A 19,942-nucleotide genomic window follows, 5' to 3' on the forward strand; every position below is an offset into this window, starting at 1 on the left:
TAACTATAATTATAGCATTAAAATACTTGAAACTAAAAAGATGAATGAAAAAATTCAGGGCTGAATAAAGATCCCAGATTAAATAACTCTATTGTTACATGATGCCTCTTTATTTACAATGAGGCAGTTTCCAGATAACAAATTCTCATACAAGAATATAGATTTCTGGGTTTCAAAAATTCATTTTTCTACTAACCAAACAATCAAACTTAGCAAGTAATAGATACATACAATCTCTACTTCCATGTTGAACTGTGTTGCAAAGATAGCCACTCCTGGTGCTACAGGAAAGACACCATACAAAAACGCGTAATTTGACAAACTTGTGTGGTTTACTACACTGTCGTCCTTGTCCAAGAGTTCCACCATTTCTCTGCATAGAAGTGGCAGCACCAGGCTGAAGAAACAAGAAATACATCATTGCTTGATATCGAAGCATGCTGGTCCCCAAGTAATAAATTGCTCTAGTGAATTTGGCATTAGGTTATTCTTCTTCTGCCCAGAAGGTATCATTTTATTGAAAGAATCAAATATTCAACTTGGAGCTACTTAAAGTAAAACAATAGTCTTTAAATATCAGGAATTAGGAGGAAAAGAAACTCAGATTTTTTTTGTGTTCTATGAATAATTTTCTTGCAAAAAATTGGTAAAGCGTTGCAATTATACTGCTGTTACTTGCTTTCCATATTAGTTCATTGCAATGTTAAAAAAAAAAAAGACTCACAAGCTGAGTAAACTTGTTTAAAAGAAAATTACTAAACATTTTTTGGGGGGAAAAAACCCAGCTGACCCTTATTATGATCAGGGTTTTAAATGCTTCAGGTAATAACAATGCTACTAAGTAGATTCTAAAAGGCAGTAGAGAAATAGGTATCTTACAATTAGTTTTTTATCTTTGTAAAGAAAAAAGGTTTAGCAAAGGGAACTATAATAACTGAGGTAGAGCAGAAGCTAGTTAAATCCAAATCTGGTGAAGAGTCAATTATGAAACAAATCCTCCAGGATTCCATAGAAAGAGCATATCAAAAGTAGTGAATTAAAGGAGCTTTCCTTTAAAAAGAACAAAACCAAGGTTAATATTGTCACAGCAGGACATACAGAGATGCTCTCAGATGGAGTCAAGAACCACTTTTATGTATTTTTATAATTAAAAGAAGACGAAATTATGTAATAGGAATCATAGAACCAGAAAAAAATTTTTAATGAGAATATTTAAATATTTATAAGTAATGGTTGGTAATCAGTGTCATTGTCAGAACTGTATTTACTATTGTGGCAAAACTAAATATTACTTTATTTCCAAGAACATAAAACCACTATAAATAATCTTCAGAATTTATATTCATCTTTATTATTTTGAAAATATAGATACTATTTCATATTGCACAGTTCTCATGAATTTGTCTACAGAGGAGCTAAATTCAATAGTTAAATATGCCCCAAGTGCCTTGGGATCATCTCATAGTAAAATTATGTCACCTACACCAGGAAGTATAACTCCACGGCTAAAGAGCTAAAGAGGCTGAAGAACTATTAACTAAGGAGCTAAGAACTTTTCATTTGCAGGTTAGGATCAGATGGTTGATAATAATCACTACTACTGACTAATCCATATTTAGAAAATTTAACCACCTTCAGAATTTTAGAATATTTCCCCTAAGTTCATGAAATAAATTTGTATGTTCAAAATTATTGCTTTCCTCATAGCCAAATCCCTGTGTTCAGATCCTCATGTTCAGCTACTTGGTCTTTTTATCATCTGCTCTGGAGAAGGAAATGGCAACCCACTCCAGTATTCTTGCCTGGAAAATCCCATGGACAGAGGAACCTGGTAGGCTACAGTCCATGGGCTCACAAAGAGTCAGATATGACTGAGTAACTTCACTTTCATAGCCAATAGGATTTTAATAGATTTAGAATACTCAGAAATCCTGCAAAATTCCCTTAAAACTATGATCAAACTAGGACCTTGGAAGGTATTAGGGAACATTACATAAAAGCTGAAGGGAAACCATAGTCTTTATTCTTTAACAGTAAAATAGAAAAAACAACCTGTACAGAAATGACTTTCCACAATCACCAATATCACATTTTCCTTTAAAACCATTCAATTAGGAGGGACTACTACTATCGAACTATTTAAAGGAGAAAATCCCAACAAATTGGCTAAATAAGGCTTTCACAAAGTATAATCCCCAAGTAAATAAGTGAAACTTACAGTTTAGCTGTGATGAGAAGAATGAGTACAACAAATGCTGACTTCTTTAGTTTCTTTATTTTTCCTACCATTGTAAGACCAAGATAAAATAGAGCTGATCCAGAAAAAGAATTTGCAAGTCCATCAAGAAAATTTTCCATATATTCAGGCACCTTTTGATCAAGAATAAAATTGAAGGCAATGCCAATGAAGACCATAAATACTATTGGGTTCTGTAACACACGCAAAAGTCCAAGTCCCAAAATTTTCACTTTGTTTTGAGAAGCATTCTGAGTGTCTTTCCATTTCTGAATTTCACAGAAGATAAATCCTATAGGGTTTAACATCATCAGAGATATTGGTGCCACTAAGTAAATGTACTGGAGATATTCTGGGTATGTTGTTTGATATAAAGCTTCAACTGCAAAATGCAAATTAAAATGGATTAAAAAATGATCACCACAGAAATATATTAATAAATTATGTATATAATATGTTCCTTGCTTAATTATAACATATTGTACATTAACCTAAATAGTGTAGAATGATTTCATTAGCTTAGTTTTGGAAAAATATATTTTAGTAAAGCTGAAAAGGAAGAAAAACACACTATATTAAATGACATAGTTTATAAGGCAATAATCAACTTTTAAAAATTTTTAGTTAAACTAATTTTTACTGTGTAGAGGCTAAGACTAGTCTCAAGAACGGGGCAGAATTGTACAGGTCTTAAAACAATTTAAAGTTAAAATCTACTAACCAAATGTTTAAGTAGTCATAGCACCAAGGTGGTTGTTGGTTCTCTTGAGAGGGAAGTTTCATTGACGTGATGAGGCAGAAATCAGAGGGCAGAGGAGAGAAATGGAGAAATGGAGGACAGAGGAGACGACGGACTGAAAAATGAGGACTGATGTGATGGAGTCCAAGCTATACAGGAAAAGCAGTGAAGACAGGACATGGCTAACAGATAAAAAGCAGAGGGGCCAGAGACTGGAGGTTCCTGTGAAATCCAAGTAGGTGTAGTTGGAAATTTAGGAGATCACAGCAGGTCGGATAGTGAGCTACTGAATTTAGTGTTTCCCAGATGGCTAGGTCCAGGATGTGGCTATGGGAGTTGGCAGCTAAAATGCAGTAGAGGAAAACATCATTGAAGGTGAGGAGGTCAAGGAACTGAGAGAGCAAAGAGCTTGGTGGGTAGCTCACATGGATACTAATGTCAAACAAGATAATGGCAAAACTTGGGAGTAGAGGTGACGACAGAGAGCCAGCTATTAAGTCTTCAGTGAATGAGGAGTGGCAACAATGAGGATGGGTGGTCTAGCAGGCAGCAGGGACCTCAAAGAAGCAGTGTGTACTGAAGAGCAGAGAATGCTGTATACACAGTGGCTGAGGATGCCAGTCCTGCCCACCCACTGTGCACGTGGTATGAAAGTGATGAGGAAATGAACAGCCTACACTGGAGAGGAAGGAACACCTTCAGGAAGGAAGCCCCGTGAAGCTGCTGAAGAATTACAGATGGTAAAGTGGACCCAAGAAACGTTTCGAAGGGGGAGACAGTAAAGTCATGTCAATGTACATTTAACTAATGGCAAATTCAACTACGCTTTCTTAGGAAAACAAAAGCTTCAATTTTCTTTTTCATACAGCATGTCCTCAAGCACAAACTAATTACATATTCACTGAAGAACAACGCTTGAGAAAGAATCTGGCTTTTAGACTTAAGAAAAATGGTACAATATACATGGAATACGTGTGCTGTATTTTGTGGGTGATTTGAGGGATTTCTCAGGGGTTCAATTGTACATGATGACTTTAGAATCTAACCACCGTATAAGATGAGTCTCCTTGATTCACGTGAGGGTTGGTGGCCTGGTCTTGGCTTGATCAGCACAACTTAAAGCCTTGCAGCTAGCAAACTGATCTCTAGGCACAGTTTTTGGCAATGAGTTCTGAAATTATTCAACCTAATATATAAAAAGGTTGACTCATAAATGATTTTCAAGATGAGAGAGATAAAAAAGAGAACAGCCACAATCACTCACAATCACTTGCTTCATAAGAGAGGCAATCATGTGAAAAAATGTAAAAGATTAGGCTTCTCAATTTACATTAAGATAAAGTGACAAGGTAGGAAAATATATTTGTTTACATACTCAGGATACATGAGTTCAGTTAATGTCAAGTGCATGTCCCATTAATTATGTAACTGGATTATATAACCTTTAGAAGATCCTGTTCTCGTTAGCTAAAACCTACTTTTTATAAGACTCAATTCCCCTTTTCTCAGCGAAGCACATACAGAGGTCTCTAATATCTCTGAAATGCAGTAGTTAAAACACATTTGATTACCTAAAATTTCACAAATTCTTTCCACTGATTTCCAAATTAGATATACTAGCTCTATAACTCAGTGGTTTTCTTTCATGTTTCTAAAGTTTCACCTTTTAAGTTTAAAAAAAAAATAAAAGCAGTACTTTTGATAACTATTTCTAGTTAGCTATAGTTTTGATTAGATAGTCTAACTCAAAGAGAAACCTTCCCACCCCACCCCTCAATTTTTAAAATAGAGTATATTTTAGAAAAGGCTTGTGTTTTCGATCTAAGCTTAAGAATTTCCCCCAAGTAGCCAAAATAAAATTCATAAGGTTCTTCCTCTGAGAATGTAAAAGCACACAAAGTCCCTTAAGTTAATGCTTTTTAAGAAAAAAAAAAACCCCAGAAATGTACTTTCCTGGTATAGTAGCAGTTAATCACCATCATATAATGGACTTCAGGTTGTTTTAAAGGTCAAAGCAAATATGAGCAACAGTCTATTATCTAGGTCTAGCACATTGGAGAAGGAAATGGCAACCCACTCCAGTTTTCTTGCCTGGTGAATCCCAGGGACAGGGGAGCCTGGTGGGCTGCCATCTCTGGGGTCGCACAGAGTCAGACACGACTGAAGTGACTTGGCAGCAGCAGCAGCAGCCAATCACCAAATACTTTCTTCTTTTGTATTTGATTCCTACATGTAATCAAATTCCTACTACTCCCACTAGTTAAAAATCTCAAAACTGGACTTAGTGGTTAAGACTTCACCTTCCAATGCAGGGAGTGTGGGTTCAACTCCTGGTCAGGGAGCTAAGATCCCACATGCCTCCTGGCTAAAAAACAAAACATAAAGCTGAAGCAATACTGTAACAAATTGAACAAAGACTTTAAAAATGATCCACATCAAAAAGAAAATCTCAAAATTGGGCTACCAACCGTTTACCAACCTATATTCCTCTGGTTTTTCTTGACCATCCCCTTCACCCATTTTATTTGCTATTGACAATGTAACCTAAATCTTAAATTTAGAAAACTAAGATTTCCCCACAGCTCTCCCCACCCACAAGACCATATATAACATCTTTTGACATTCATCGTCCAGTCGCCACAGCTGGTTCCTTATTCATCCAGCTCATCTTTGACTATACCTTAGTGCAAATCCTCCATCAGCCAATTTATATCATTGTCATACTGGATGAACACCAGGTTCATAATTACTAGTTCTATATGCTGATCATTATCCCCCAACACCTTGAAGTCTCTTCTTTCTTACCCAAATCTTGCCTACTATTTAAGGCCTGTCTCAGGACATTTCTTCCACCAAGACTTCAGTCTATATCATGGATATCCCCTTCCCTGGATGGCTCTGGTACCTTGTTTCATATCAGTGCCACCTCAACAAATTCTGAGTTCCTTGAAGGCATCATTTTATAACCCCCAGTCCCAGCAGAGCGCTAAGCAAATCTGAAAATACTCGCTGAATGGAATTAACATATCAGTGAATGTCAAAGGTTTCAGACGGACTATAAATGTATTCTGTAACATAGCAATTTATACCTAATTGTTATCCATGAACCCATTTCTTTTTATATCCAATGTTTTTCTTTTTTCATATTCTGAATATTTATAAAGCAGGTTACTATTGGGATATTTTAAGTCAGTTGAACAGGTATATGAAGGCAAAAGAAATACAGTCTAGTGGGAAAGCAAAAACTGGGAATAAATCCCTGTTAAATTACTAGAATAGGGTTCAATATGGGAATTTCAGTCCATTCTGTCATTCCTTTGCATAATGACTTAACATTTCATCTTCATCTATAAATAGGTAGCTCTATTCACTACCAATCTGAATAGTTTTTCAAATCTGAAAAAAATGAAATTCAGTGACCCACATTAACAAATTAGATTTATAATCATTATATCAACTATTAAGTGCTAATTAATACTTAAAAATAAGGCTCTTGGGGGAGGGGAGAATCCCACTATGAGGAATTACTATATAGCCTTGAAGAACTAAGAGACAAAATTAGCCACCCACTGTGCCTCCCATTTTTTCCCGCAGGTTTTCAGTCCCTAGCAAATAACACAAAGACCCAGACAAGATCATTCTATTATTTAATGGCTTATAGTTAAATGCTTCATTTCCTTTCTGTTTACAGCTCAAGCACTAGAGCATAATTATGATTAGTCGGGGTGCTTATGCTATCAGCATTGTTTGAAGAATAAATTATAGGACTTAACTATGCCCCATTAGTATCTTTTAATGACAGAGGCAGGGAACCATTCTGATTTGCTGAGATCAACATTTCACCTCAGTAGATTCCTGGCTTCTTCTCATACTCAGATTTCTTAAAGTACCTTTGAAAAGAATTTTTTTCTTAAAATAGCAAGCTTCCTTTTTTAGTCTGCAATGATGAAATGTAGTATTTTGTCACTTGAGTACAGATAAATCATTTTGATGCAGTTTTATAGACCTTTATAATTGTCATAGAGAAAAAGGAAACATGACTCTCCTTTGTCTTTAATCATTAACTTATCCCTCTTCTTCAGAGTAACCTGTAAATTGGACCAATGTTGCAGATCAAATGCAGTCTTAAAAAGGACATTTCCTTTAAGCTGTGATGCTTATCTGTGAACAAGAGAGTGGGAATTCTTGGGAGCCGTGCCGTAACAAACAAAAGAATGGTCTTCTCTCTAGAGACAGTCTTCTCTGTTCACCCTAAGCATGGCCACAAGGCAGATGGGCATGAACAGAGATAATAAATACTCTCATCAGAGCAAATACATGGCCCTACAGTTCTGTACCACATCTTCCAATCTGCAGATACATGAGAAAACATTTATTGTCTATACTGTTGATTTCTAGTAAAGTTATTGTCTACAACCTAATGTTATAAGAGCTCTTATATTGTGATTTAAAAACAACAACAAAATAAAAACAAAAATTACAACTCAAAATATCCAAGTATAATCATCAGGGAAATTGGGCTAGCACACTGATGGAAACATGATTATTTCTGGATTCACTGATTTAGTATGGGACATGAGAGAAGCAGCAATGAAAATGGTTGACTATATTTTTTATTTGGAGATTCTGTCTTAATATGAAAATGAATAAACTCATCTAATAGGTCTTTTGCTACTGCTCTTCATTTTATGAATTATTTTGAACAATGTAAACATAAAGAAAAACTTTGATTCTATTTGAAAATAATATATTACAAGGGCTAGTTGGGCCTCCTAATGATTCGATGGGCATGTTATGTAACTGTGTGGCATAAAAGCATACCCAGGATTTAAATCTAGTCACCTGTTAGCTGTGTGACCTGGGGCAAGACAATTAAATCTCTAAGTCTGCCTCCTTATTTGAAAATGAGGATAATAACATCTGCCCTACCTCAAATGAGATAAGTATATAAGTACTCTTGGAAAGTTACAAATATTACTTCTATTTAATTATGGGCTTACTCCTCTATGACAGCATGAAACTTATGGTTCATGTCTAAATTAAGATATAGCACTATTTATTATTTAACACTATGATACTTAGCCATTTCTAAAGTCCTTCCTTATATCATAAATACCTTGACAAACATACATTATTAATGCTCCTGAAGAGATGGACAACACATTAACTTTTTGCTCTTTTATTTCCAAAGTCTTTATTTAAATGCTTGGTTCAGCCTAAATTTTAAAATGCACTAACCTTCAAGCAACACCTATCTTGTTTCTGACTACAGCTCAGTTATCCAACAGCCTAGTTTTTTCTCTTTCATAATCTCCGGCTTTACTCAGAGTGATTTAATTTCTTAGGTAAATCTCTATTTCTGGTGAGTGTGAGATGGAGGAAAATGATAAACCGTATAGTCCTCCAGAGTCCTTTCAGCACCAGAGGTGAAATAACTTTCTGGAGGGGGGATAGTTAAAAAGTAAGAAATTTGAAAGTTAATGGCAGATTCCAATCGTTAATTTCATTAAGTTTCATTTAGTTTCTGCCCAGAAGATATATCACCAGAGAGGCCTTCACTGATCCTACCTCCCACCTCAAATAGCACCTCCTTATAAAATAACACTACTTTATTTTTATGGCCCTTGTAATTACCTGATATTATTTTTATTTTCCCATTAAAATGTAAATTCAATATGTACAAGAACTTTGTTCACAAGGGTATTCCCAGCAGCTAGCATGGTCATTGGTGCTAACAGGCTCCTATCAATAAATGAAGGAAAAAAATGACTATATTCATAATATTCAGATCCCTACATTATAATAAATGATCAGAGCACAACATAAACTTTAACATAAAGAATATTAAAGACTAGTTATTAAAGTACACTACACACATTGGTGGCAGTTTGGAAAACAGAATATGTTTCTAAGATATCTAAACAGTCCCAGTTGGTATGTTTACTATTTCATTAGGAAACATACATATGGAAACATAAAATTAGGCTGTTTAAAGAGTTGGAAATTTAAAGGAGGAAAAGTTGGAAAGGTTAAAAAAAAAACACATCATTTTGTTCTTAAACAAGAAATTAACTTCAACAAAAGCACACTGATATTTTGAATAACAAATTCAATAACAGGCATTAATGTAAAGTAATATATACTCTAAATGGTAAGAAAAATAGGGAAGGGAAAAAGTCCCTCATAAATTTCCACTGCTAACACCTAATAATGACTGTTTTTAAACAGGTGTATGCCTATGCTTTTTACATAATTTAAATCATGATCTCAAATTCCAGATCTCTTCTGGAAATTAAACTTCTTTCATATGTGACTGTGGAGAAGAAAAAGAATACTATTAGAGGGCTCAAAGTTTATTTGGACACGACCATTTATTTTAAGTAGATGTTTGAAGGTGCCTCAAACTCTGAAAAAATATATAATCCAACTAACTTAAGACATATTTAAGAAAAAACATGAAAGATTTCTTAGATACAAGAATGAGGTATAAATCGCTAACACACAGTCAAAAGATTCAAGTTAAAGGCTTACATTTTATTACCTCCTAAAACACCTGAAATTTATTAAAACTTAAAAAATAAAAAAACTTACCTATAGGATATCCCAATGCAAAGTCATTACTTTGTGTAGCAAAAATAGGAAATAGTCCGGCTTTGCTAAATCGACTATCGGGACTGGCAACCAGTAACGTTAATATACATACAACGAAAAATACAGAAGCTTTGGCAATTAAGATACTGTATAGAAAAGACCAATCCACATTAGAAAAATTAAGTACGACCATGTTTTTGAATAGTAAAGCTGGAAGTGCAAATCTGGAGACAAAATTTCCCAGTCCTTTTGCTTGTGTTGATGTTATAACACTGGCCCTTCCTGCTATGTAGCCACAAAGGACTATGCCAAAGCATTCTAGTAAGGCTGGAAAAAGCCTTGTTATTGACATTGAAGGTGGGTCATTAGTGGAATTAAATCCATGTGTAACTGGTGAAGACAAAGTCTTGGTCATATTGACTGCAAAGGTTAAGTTCTTGGCAGGTATATCGGAAAAAGAATTCATTTTCTTTCACCTTCCAACTCCAACCAGAGCTCTGAAAAGAAAGGAAGAAAGATTCAGTGTGAAATCAACAAGAATTCTAGTTGCAAGGATACACTAGCAAACCTAAATTTATTAAATGGCCAAATACACAAAATTTTTTTCAACTACCATCACAGAAAAATACAATGAAGAGAAAAAAAAGGGTGGGAATGTCTGCTAACAACAACCTCTTGACTCTTAAAGGTGGGTCAGCTCAAAATATTTATGTCTTATATTCAGTAAAAGATATGAGTAAAATAACATCCACAAATATCACAGCTGCAATGATGCCCTGTGGTTTTCTCCAGTGATCCAGACTCAAGCTCCGCCTGGTGGATAAGAGCATGGGGCCCACAGAGTCTCTGCTGAATGTCCACTGCAGCCAAATTGTCCAGAAATTTCAGAAGTTCTCAGGGCTACATCAAGGAGTCACAATGGACAGGAAGGTCCTTTCCAGCCTGCAGAAGGTCTTGAATATAGGATAGGAAAAAGAATATAATAAAATATCACTAATTAACTTTGAACGAATAACTTCTGTGCCTCACTTTCCTCATGTGTGAAATGGCAATAATAGGACCTACCTCATAGGAACTCGATATTATTCAATATCAAGTCCTTATAAACACATTTGCTACAAATAAATCACTTAACAAAAGTTAAATATAACTTTTGGTGGCATAAAAGAGAAAGAATGAAGGAAAAAATGATGGCCTCCCACCTACCTAGTCTTAGTTCCTTTTACACCAGAAACACATATTGGCTGTCTTGAATGCTCCATAGCGGCACTGAATGTGCCCTTGAGTGCCACAGGGACTTTGCACATGCAGTTCACTCTAAAATATTCTCTTCCCTAACCACCTACCATTCTCCACACAACAACTACCCATCCTTTGAATTGTATGCAAATCAATTCAGGAGTTGTTGTAGGTAAGGCTCCTCTAACACCATACTCAGGCAAGGAGCCTTTCTCAAGTAGAATTGTGTTCCTTAACTTTAGGCCACTTTTCTCAGTTTATTAGACTGTGCATTAGAGTGACTATGTGATTTATGTCTGTCTCCTTCACCGGACATTAAGTGCCATAGAAGCAAGGACTGTGCATGCTTTTGTTTCTTCCTAATGCCAAGCACAGTGCCTGAAGATTAAGGCACATAGGAGATTAAGAGGCAAAAACAATTACCTGCTCTTGTATAAACCCTTCACTCTTAGGTGGATCAATGGTCTCTCTTAGGAACTGTCTACTTCGTGGACAGAATCTTGTTTTTCTCTGAATGCTAAGTATTCTAAGTTTTTTTACTATATATAGCAACAGGCCCAAGACCACAAAATGTGCTCTAAAATGTTCTAAAAGCTGTTCATACAATGTTAAAGAACACAAAATGTCTTGTAAAATGTTCTAAAGATGTTCAGAAAATGCTAAAGCAAGGAAAACTTTATGTTAACATGATAATACTTAGCAGACTTTCTTCTTGCAGCCAGGGACACATTAGATTTGAACAACTCTGTAACTAATCAGCTTTTATTAGTAACTAGAAGTTAATATAGAGACCATTCCCAATTCCTAAAGGATTATTATGGGTAAACCATCCAAAGTAACCTTATATAACATAAAAAGTAAAACAGCTTATGCTTCCTGAAATGTACAATGCCCAGGGTTAAATTCTTAAACACCCACCTAACATTAAGGACTCAGATGGCAGGCCAGAAACCAACAACAACTGATCCAAGGGGGTGTGGATGAGATAATTTTCTCTGAGCTACCCTAGTATAAGCTGAATTCATTTAAAAACATGTTTAAATCTGGATCAGGACAAGTTGTTTTCCTACTAGGATTAGATAGGAGTGGTCAATACACACAAAACCTGTAATACTCACACATACTTGAAGTCTACCAAATAAGCATCAGATTATATCCTGGAAAAGCTACTGATTGATACAGGTAGTCATAACTGAAGTAAGGAGCTGGTAAATGAGTGAACTAAAGTGTTAAACATTCAGAGCCCCTGAGAGATGTGGATTTGAAAAACTAGTGCTAAGATTAAAGTGATAAACTACTCCAGTCTTCTGTTATTTTTTAAAAGTTCCCTATATTTCTTTGCCTGGACTAACTTATACTTCTCACTGCCCCTTATTTGTACCAACCACACTTGCATGTCAATTTATTCCAATAATTTTTAAATCAACAGTTTTAAGTAAATTTGCAGTTGTTTAGTGAAGAGTCAAATGGCCCGAACCCAATTTGGGGCCTATCGCTTATCAACTCCTCGGGCAACTAAGCCTGCCTGCACTTCAGCTTCTTCAACTGTAAAATGAGAGTAAAAATCTCCTTAGACGGATATTGTGAGGACTGGAGATTTTATACACAGCTTATTATAGTAGCTTTTCACAAAGGAGACCTTCAAGAAATGGTAATAACAGCTACTGGGAGTTGTGTGTCCTAATAATAACAAGAATGGTAGTAAATTAAATACAATTAATTGTTCTATGCCAATTCTTCAAACATACTTGGTATTAAAGAGCCTTCAACTAAAACAGAGGGATGGGATAGATTATAAGGTTATCAGTTTTTGTTTTATACCAAACAACTAAGGGGAGTTCAATTTAAAAATTTAGTTTGATCTTAGTTATCAACAGGGAAGGGAAAGTTCTTTAGTTCCTCTAGGTGATGGTCAAATAGTTGTAGCAATGTCCAGGTGTAACTTTCAGTTAGGCAAAAATTAAGAGAAAAACTTTGGAAAGTAATCTTCCCTTTCCCATGAAGCTTCTTTTAATGTTCCTTGATATCATAAAAGCAATATCTGCTAATTGAGGGGCAATCAAAATAACCAAAAAGGACTTAGAAAGTTTTATGTCATCTTAATTTTTTTTTTCCAACAGGAAGAAAATAAACTTCCTAAAGCATTCTTTTAAAATAAACAGGAGCCACAGCAATGGAAGTATTTTTTAAAAATTGCATCCAGTCTTTTCATCTCCTTAAAAACCAATGCTTGTTAAAGAACAAAAAGTTGGCTTGTCACAGAAAAAGACCACTCACTGGGACGGGAGCAGACAAATGCTATACGCTAGCCACTTCTGGTCACTCATGATTTAGATAACAAGGAGGAACCACTGACACTGTAAACTGCTATTAAGTGAAAATCGGGAGGAGGGTTCTGACTGGTTTCAAAGAGAAAGCTTTAAAACCTTAGGCTGTCTATTTCTCAAACACCCAATATCCTTTATCGGGTGGGAAAAACGTAATACAGTGTTGCACCATTCAAGCACTTTCCAACATCGACACTCACACCATCCACCCACTCCCACCTACTTGCCGGGGACCAAATGTCCTCCCTAGAGACCCAGGGTGGGGAGGGCTGAGCGCTGCCTCTTGCCTTGTCGGCGGTGACAGACTTCGGCCCTCTAAGATAAGGATGTAGAGAATCCCTAATCAAACAGGCCGCCCAAAGAACAGCTGCCACCCAATGCCTGGGAAGGCAGCAGTGGAAGTGTTCGGGATAAAAAGTTGGACGCTCAGCTTTCCCGGGGCATGGTAGTCACATCGCAAGGTAAGTGAAATGCTCCTAAAAGGGATAAGGGAGACAATTTGGTGCAACGCTCCAGGTACCTGGGCACAAACTCCCAGGATGGCATTCGCTGAGGCCACCCCCCAGAATAATGGGAAGAGTCAGAACGATATGGTGGATGCACGTACAGTGAGGCGCTCCTCAAACTGGGGGATGGCAGATCTGTCACCAAAGGGGACAGGCCGCCCCTTCCCCTGCCTGTCTTCCCGGGTGGACCGCACGTCCTAAAGGCAGGCGCTGCGGGGCAGAGGCGGGCAGGCGCAGGCAGCGGACTGCGGGCCTAGGCGCTGCTCACCGGCTCAGACTGGAGGAGCGAGAGCGGGGGCACCAGGGGTCCGTAAAGGAATGGGACCGCGCAGGTCGGCGCCCCAGGGGCCCATCTCACCTGCTACGTCTGCAGCCCTGGGGCCGCGGGAGAAGGGAGTCGATGCTCGAGGTGGACCAAGCAGGGAGGAAATCACCGTCATTTCCCACCCACAGCCCTCCCAGCAGAGAGCTGCCGGCTGCCGGGGTCAGGCTACAGCAGCTCAGTCACGTTCCGAGAAAGTGAGCGGCTTAGTAAGCTGGGACCAGGTCAACTCCTCCCCGTGCCGCCCCGCCCCGCCCCTCCTTTAAGCCCCGCCCCAGCCAGGGGAACCCCGGAGCTGTGCGGGCCCCGGCCCCGCCCTTTCGCTCCGCCCCCGACCGCCGAGAGGCGGCCCCTGGTTCTCACCCACGTCCCCTCCCCCCTCCCGCTCCTCTCCCCACGCCTACTGCGAGCCGCCAGAAGCCGGCGGCAGGACTTCCGGCCGCTCGGCTCCCGCAAAATGGCGGCAGCTGTGGGGGCTTTGTGGTTTCTCTCTTTCCCCTAAATTCAGGTGCAGAAGCCTCTTGTCTTTCCGCCTGACCCCAGCCTCGTGTGGTCTGCCTAGCCCTCTCTCGATTAGCCTAGTCGTTTATATAGTTCAGTTTAAAAACAAGGCCTTAAAGAGTCAGAATCGTGGGTCAGACTCCTGCCTTTCACCTTTCCCAAGGCAGTGTGACTTTGACCGTCCTAGATCAGAGACTAAAATGTAAAGCTTTTTATTCTGTTTGGTAGTGGTGGTTTAGTCTACAAGTCCTGACTTTTGCGATCCCATGGACTGTAGCCTGCCAGGCTCCTCTGTCCACGGGAGTCTCCAGGCGAGAACAATGGAATGGGTTGCCATTTCCTTCTCCAGAGGATTTTCCCGACCCAGGAATCGAACTCGGGTCTCCTGTATTGCAGGCAGATTCTTTGCCGACTGAGCCATGTTGTGTCTGGTTTAGTAAATAAGCACCCAGTCGCTGACTTCTTGTGTTTCTACTGTGGGTTGAACCATGCCTACCCCCTCAGTGTACTGAGAGAAAACTGATGTATTCGTGGAAAACTTAACAGAGCAGGAACTGAAGATACAGGAAAATAATGCATTCTGCCCTGTTCTCCTCATTTTACCCTTGTTCTCTATCTTAACTTTTAACAGCCATCCTTTTTTGCCTAGAACCTGGCTACTTTTTTTTTTTTTAATCTGACTATATCTCAAAGCTGAAAGGATTTATTTAGGAAGTTTGGAGATGAATTCAATGGAATATTTATTGAGCTTTGACTTATAGCGAAAAACTGGAAGATAGCCCTGGACATGAAAGGTAGGGTGAAACTCTAGGAAGTTTCTTAGGTTGGCCTTGGACTTTGGACCATATCCTCTGACCACAATAAAACCATTAATTTTTTTTTTTCCATGAGAACATGTCTTAGTGATTACACTAATTTTGGATATGCAATCTGGAAGCTTTCCCAGGGTAAGTTGAAAGACTGAAAGCAAGAAAAACAGATGACTTTGGGGAAAAAAACAAGCCAAGAGGAAATAAAAACTTGGGGGTGGTGGTAATGAAAAGAATGAAAAAGACCTGAGAGACATTACAAAAGAACTGTTAGGACTGGATTATTGATAGGGCTGAGAAAAGGAAGGAGATAATGAACCTAGGTATTTGCTCATCCATTACAATAAAGCAAGTGAAGAAGAACTAAAGGTCCTCTTGATGAAAGTGAAAGAGGAGAATGAAAAAGTTGGCTTAAAACTCAACATGCAGAAAACAAAGATCATGGCATCTTTGCCCATCACTTCATGGCAAATAGATGGAGAAACAGTGGCAGACTTTATTTTGGGGGGCTCCAAAATCACTGCAGATGGTGACTTCAGCCATGAAATTAAAAGACGCTTACTCCTTGGAAGAAAAATTATGACCAACCTAGACAGCATATTAAAAAGCAAAGACATTTTAGCCAACAAAGGTCCATCTAGTCAAAGCTATGGTTTTTCCAGTGGTCATGTATCGATGTGAGAGTTGGACTGTGAAGAAAGCTGAGCACTGAAGAATTGATGCGTTTGAACTGTGGTGTTGGAGAGGACTCTTGAGAGTCCCTTGGACTGCAAGGAGATCCAACCAGTCCATCATAAAGGAGATCAGCCCTGGGTATTCATTGGAAGGACTGATGTTGAAGCTGAAACTCCAATACTTTGGCCACCTAATGCGAAGAGCTGACTTATTTGAAAACACCCTGGTGCTGGGAAAGATTGAAGGTGAGAGAAGGGGACGACAGAGGATGAGATGGTTGGATAACATCACCGACTCAATGGACATGAGTTTAAGTAAACTCCGGGAATTGGTGATGGACAGGGAAGCCTGGCATGCTGCAATCCATGGGGTTGCAAAGAGTCGGACACGACTGAGCAACTGAACTGTACTGAACTACAATAAAGTAAAGGAATAAAACTAGGGAAACTCTTAATACCCTTACTAGTTGTAAGTCTCCACCCTTTCCTATCATTCTGTTATCTGAAGATGAAGAAATGTTTCAAGTGAGGGAAGTGGTTACAGAAGATAATGAATTTGATTTTAGGCCTAAAATCTCAAATCTCAAGAAAGTTAGTCTCCTCTCTTGAAGAAGTTATCACCTTCATTTGAGGTCCTGGAGATTGGTTATTGGTCTAAGAATAGCCAGCAAGAGAATGGGAATCTAGTGCTCACTGTTCAGAACTAATTGCTCATGATAGTGTCAGCACCTGTAAGATTGCTAGGAGACACTGGAAGAGAAAACAGAAGCTGAAGACAGAGAAAAAACACAGCCAAAGATGTGGTTTGGAGCCAGCTGCACAGAGTGGACAAGTTTTCCAGTACTAGCAGCTGGCCAGGGGACAATGGCTCTAGGAAAAAAGTGTTTACAGAGAGGAAGGACTTCATCAAAAATCCTTCTTAGATAAGCATTTATTGATGAATGCCATAAGGTAAACTTTTAATTCCATTATCATGTCTGCTAGTCATTCTGTGAGATGCTGACCTATATGTACTATTAACTGAAAATAGGAAGTGAAAAGCACAACACCTCAGATAACTTGTTTAACACTTTACTGTAAATGTATTACTTTTTCCTATGCATATAAAAATCAGTAAAGAAAAGTAAGGTCATACAATACACATTATTTTTCAAACACATGATTTTTAGTAATCTTTTTCACTTAATAATATTTAACATTTTTATGCATAAATATAGATCTCTATCATAACTTTCAACACCTATTGAATATTCCCTATTGAAAAGTTGAGGATTATCTCCCTTAAAATTCTTTGGACTTTCTCTCTTTGGACTCTGGACCATCCATATTGTCTAATCAAAGATAAGTAAAGAAGAGGAAGATAAAACAGTAGAAGTGTTCAGACTGACTTACAATGTGTTGTTTGAAGTCACTACTGTGGGCGAGAATCCCTTAGAAGAAATGGAGAAACCCGCAGAGTCAACAAAAGGGTGCAATTTCGAAAACGACAAATCTCAAAAACAACAAAAGGGTGCAATCTCAAAAATGACAGAAAGATTTCTATTCATTTCCTAGGCAGACCATTCAGTATCACAGTAATCCAAGTCTATGCCCCAACCAGTAATTCTGAAGAAGCTGAAGTTGAACTGTTCTATGAAGACCTACAAGACCTTCTAGAATTAACACCACAAAATGATGACCTTTTCATCATAGGGGACTGGAATCCAAAAGTAAGAAGTCAAGAGATACCTGGACTAACAGGCAAGTTTGGCCTTGAGGTACAAAATTAAGCAAGGCAAAGGCTAATAGTTTTGGCAAGAGAATGCACTGGTCATAGCAAACACCCTCTTCCAACAACACAAGAGAAGACTATACATGGACATCACCAGATAGTCAACACCGAAATCAGATTGGTCATTTTCTTTGCTACCACAGATGGAGAAGCTTTATGCAGTCAGCAAAAACAAGACTGGAAGCTGACTGTGCCTCAGATCGTGAACTCCTTATTGCCAAATTCAGACTTAAATTGAAGAAAGTAGGGAAAACCACTAGGCCATTCAGGTATAACCTAAATGAAATCCCTTATGATTATACAATAGAAGTGACAAATAGATTCAAGGGATTACATCTGATAGAGTGCCTGAAGAACTACGGACTGAGGTTTGTGACACTGCGCAGGAGGCGGTGATCAAAACCATTCCCCCCAAAAGCTATGCAAAAAGGCGAAATGGTTGTCTGAGGAGGCCTTACAAATAGCTGAAAAAAAGAAGAGAAGCTAAAGGCAAGGGAGAAAAGGAAAGGTATACCTTTCCAAAAGGAAATATATTTGAATGCAGAGTTCCAAAGATAGCAAGGAGAGATAAGAAAGCCTTCGTAAGCGAGCAATGCAAAGAAGTAGAGAAAAACAATAGAATAGGAAAGACTAGAGATCTCTTCAAGAAACTCAGAGATACTAAGGGAACATATCATGTAAAGATGGACAAAATAAAGAACAGAAATGGTATGGACTTAACAGAAGCAGAAGAAATTAAGAAGAGGTGGCAAGAAAACACAGAAGAACTATACAAAAAAGAACTTCATGACCCAGATAACCACAATGGTGTGATTACTCACTGAGAGCCAGACATCCGGGAGTGTGAAGTCAAGTGAGCCTTAGGAAGCATCACTGTGAACAAAGCTAGTGGAGGTGATGGAATTCCAGCTGAGCTATTTTGCATCCTAAAAGATGCTGCTGCTAAAGTGCTGCACTCAATGTGCTAGCAAGTTTGGAAAACTCAGCAGTGGCCACAGGACTGGAAAATGTCCTGGAATGTTTTCATTCCAATCCCAAAGAAGGACAATGCCAAAGAATGTTCAAACTACCACACAATTGCACTCATTTTACATGCTAGGAAAGTAATGCTTAAAACTCTTAATGCCAGGCTCAGCAGCATATGAATTGAGAACTTCCAGAAGTTCAAACTGGATTTAGAAAAAGCAGAGGAACCCAGAGATCAAATTGCCAGCATCCGTTGGATCATAGAAAAACCAAGAGAATTCCAGAAAAATATCTAGTTCTGCTTCATTGACTACGCTAAAGCCTTTGACTGTGTAGATCACAACAAACTGGAAAATTCTGAAAACGATGGGAATACCAGACCACCTTACCTGCCCCCTGAGAAACTGATATGCAGGTCAAGAAGCAAGAGTTAGAACCAGTCATGGAACAACAGACTGGTTCCAAATTGGGAAAGGAGTACGTCAAGGCTGTATATTGTCACCCAGCTTATTTAACTTATATGCAGAGTACATCATGAGAAATGCCAGACTGGATGAAGCACAGGTGGAATCATGTTTGCTGGGAGAAACATCAATATTCTCATATATGCACATGACACCGCCCTCATGGCAGAAACTGATGAGGAACTAAAGAGCCTCTTGATGAAGGTGAAAGAAGAGAGTGAAAAAGCTGTCTTAAAACTCAACATTCAGAAAACTAAAATAATGACATCTGGTCCCATCACTTAATGCAAAGAGATGAGAAACAATGGAAACAGTGAGAGACTTTACTTTCTTGGGCTCCAAAATCATTGCAGATGGTGACTGCAGGCATGAAATTAAAAGACACTTGCTCCTTGGGAGAAAAGCTGTGACAAACCTAGATAGCATATTAAACATCAGTGAACTGTGGTGTTGGAGAAGACTCTGAGAGTCCCTTGAACTGCAAGGAGATCAAACCAGTCAATCCTAAGCTGAAGCTCCAATACTTTGGCCACCTGATGTGAAGAGTTGACTTATTTGAAAAGACCCTGATGCTGGGAAAGATTGAAGGCAGGAGGATAAGGGGATGACAAAGGATAAGATGGTTAGATGCCATCACTGACTCAATGGACATGAGTCTGAGTAAGCTCTGGGAGACGGTGAAGGCAGGGAAGCCTGGCATACTGCAGTACATGGGGTCACAAAGAATTGGATATGACTGAGCAACTGAACAAACAACAGCAATATAATTTCAATGTCTTTAAAAAATATTTAGTTTA

The 19,942-nt window shown here is 38.4% G+C and overlaps 1 protein-coding gene and 1 long non-coding RNA gene across 6 annotated transcripts in view; one reads left to right on the top strand and one right to left on the bottom strand.

Moving 5' to 3' along the window:
- The window catches only part of GPR155 (G protein-coupled receptor 155), a 38,585-nt gene extending 24,420 nt beyond the window's left edge, over positions 1-14,165 (bottom strand). For 2 of the 5 annotated variants that reach the window (XM_005907233.3, XM_070358616.1), the window contains exons 1-4: positions 13,997-14,165; positions 9,567-10,063; positions 2,219-2,618; positions 232-397 (exon numbers count right to left, since the gene is read on the bottom strand). In XM_005907233.3, coding sequence (XP_005907295.1) covers positions 232-397; positions 2,219-2,618; positions 9,567-10,032 — 1,032 coding nt within the window. In that variant the 5' untranslated portion in view covers positions 10,033-10,063; positions 13,997-14,165. Of the gene's footprint in view, positions 1-231; positions 398-2,218; positions 2,619-9,566; positions 10,064-10,238; positions 10,520-13,996 lie in introns of all 5 variants that reach the window. The other 3 variants (XM_070358594.1, XM_070358611.1, XM_070358602.1) reach the window with 3 other exon arrangements.
- LOC138984421 (uncharacterized) overlaps positions 12,401-19,942 on the top strand; it is a 42,932-nt gene continuing 35,390 nt past the window's right edge. Inside the window, exon 1 of the long non-coding RNA XR_011461692.1 lies at positions 12,401-13,593. This is a non-coding gene — a long non-coding RNA (uncharacterized lncRNA). The remainder of the gene's footprint in view (positions 13,594-19,942) is intronic.

This window comes from Bos mutus, chromosome 2 (assembly GCF_027580195.1).
Source record: "Bos mutus isolate GX-2022 chromosome 2, NWIPB_WYAK_1.1, whole genome shotgun sequence".
Classification (NCBI taxonomy): Eukaryota; Metazoa; Chordata; class Mammalia; order Artiodactyla; family Bovidae; genus Bos; species Bos mutus.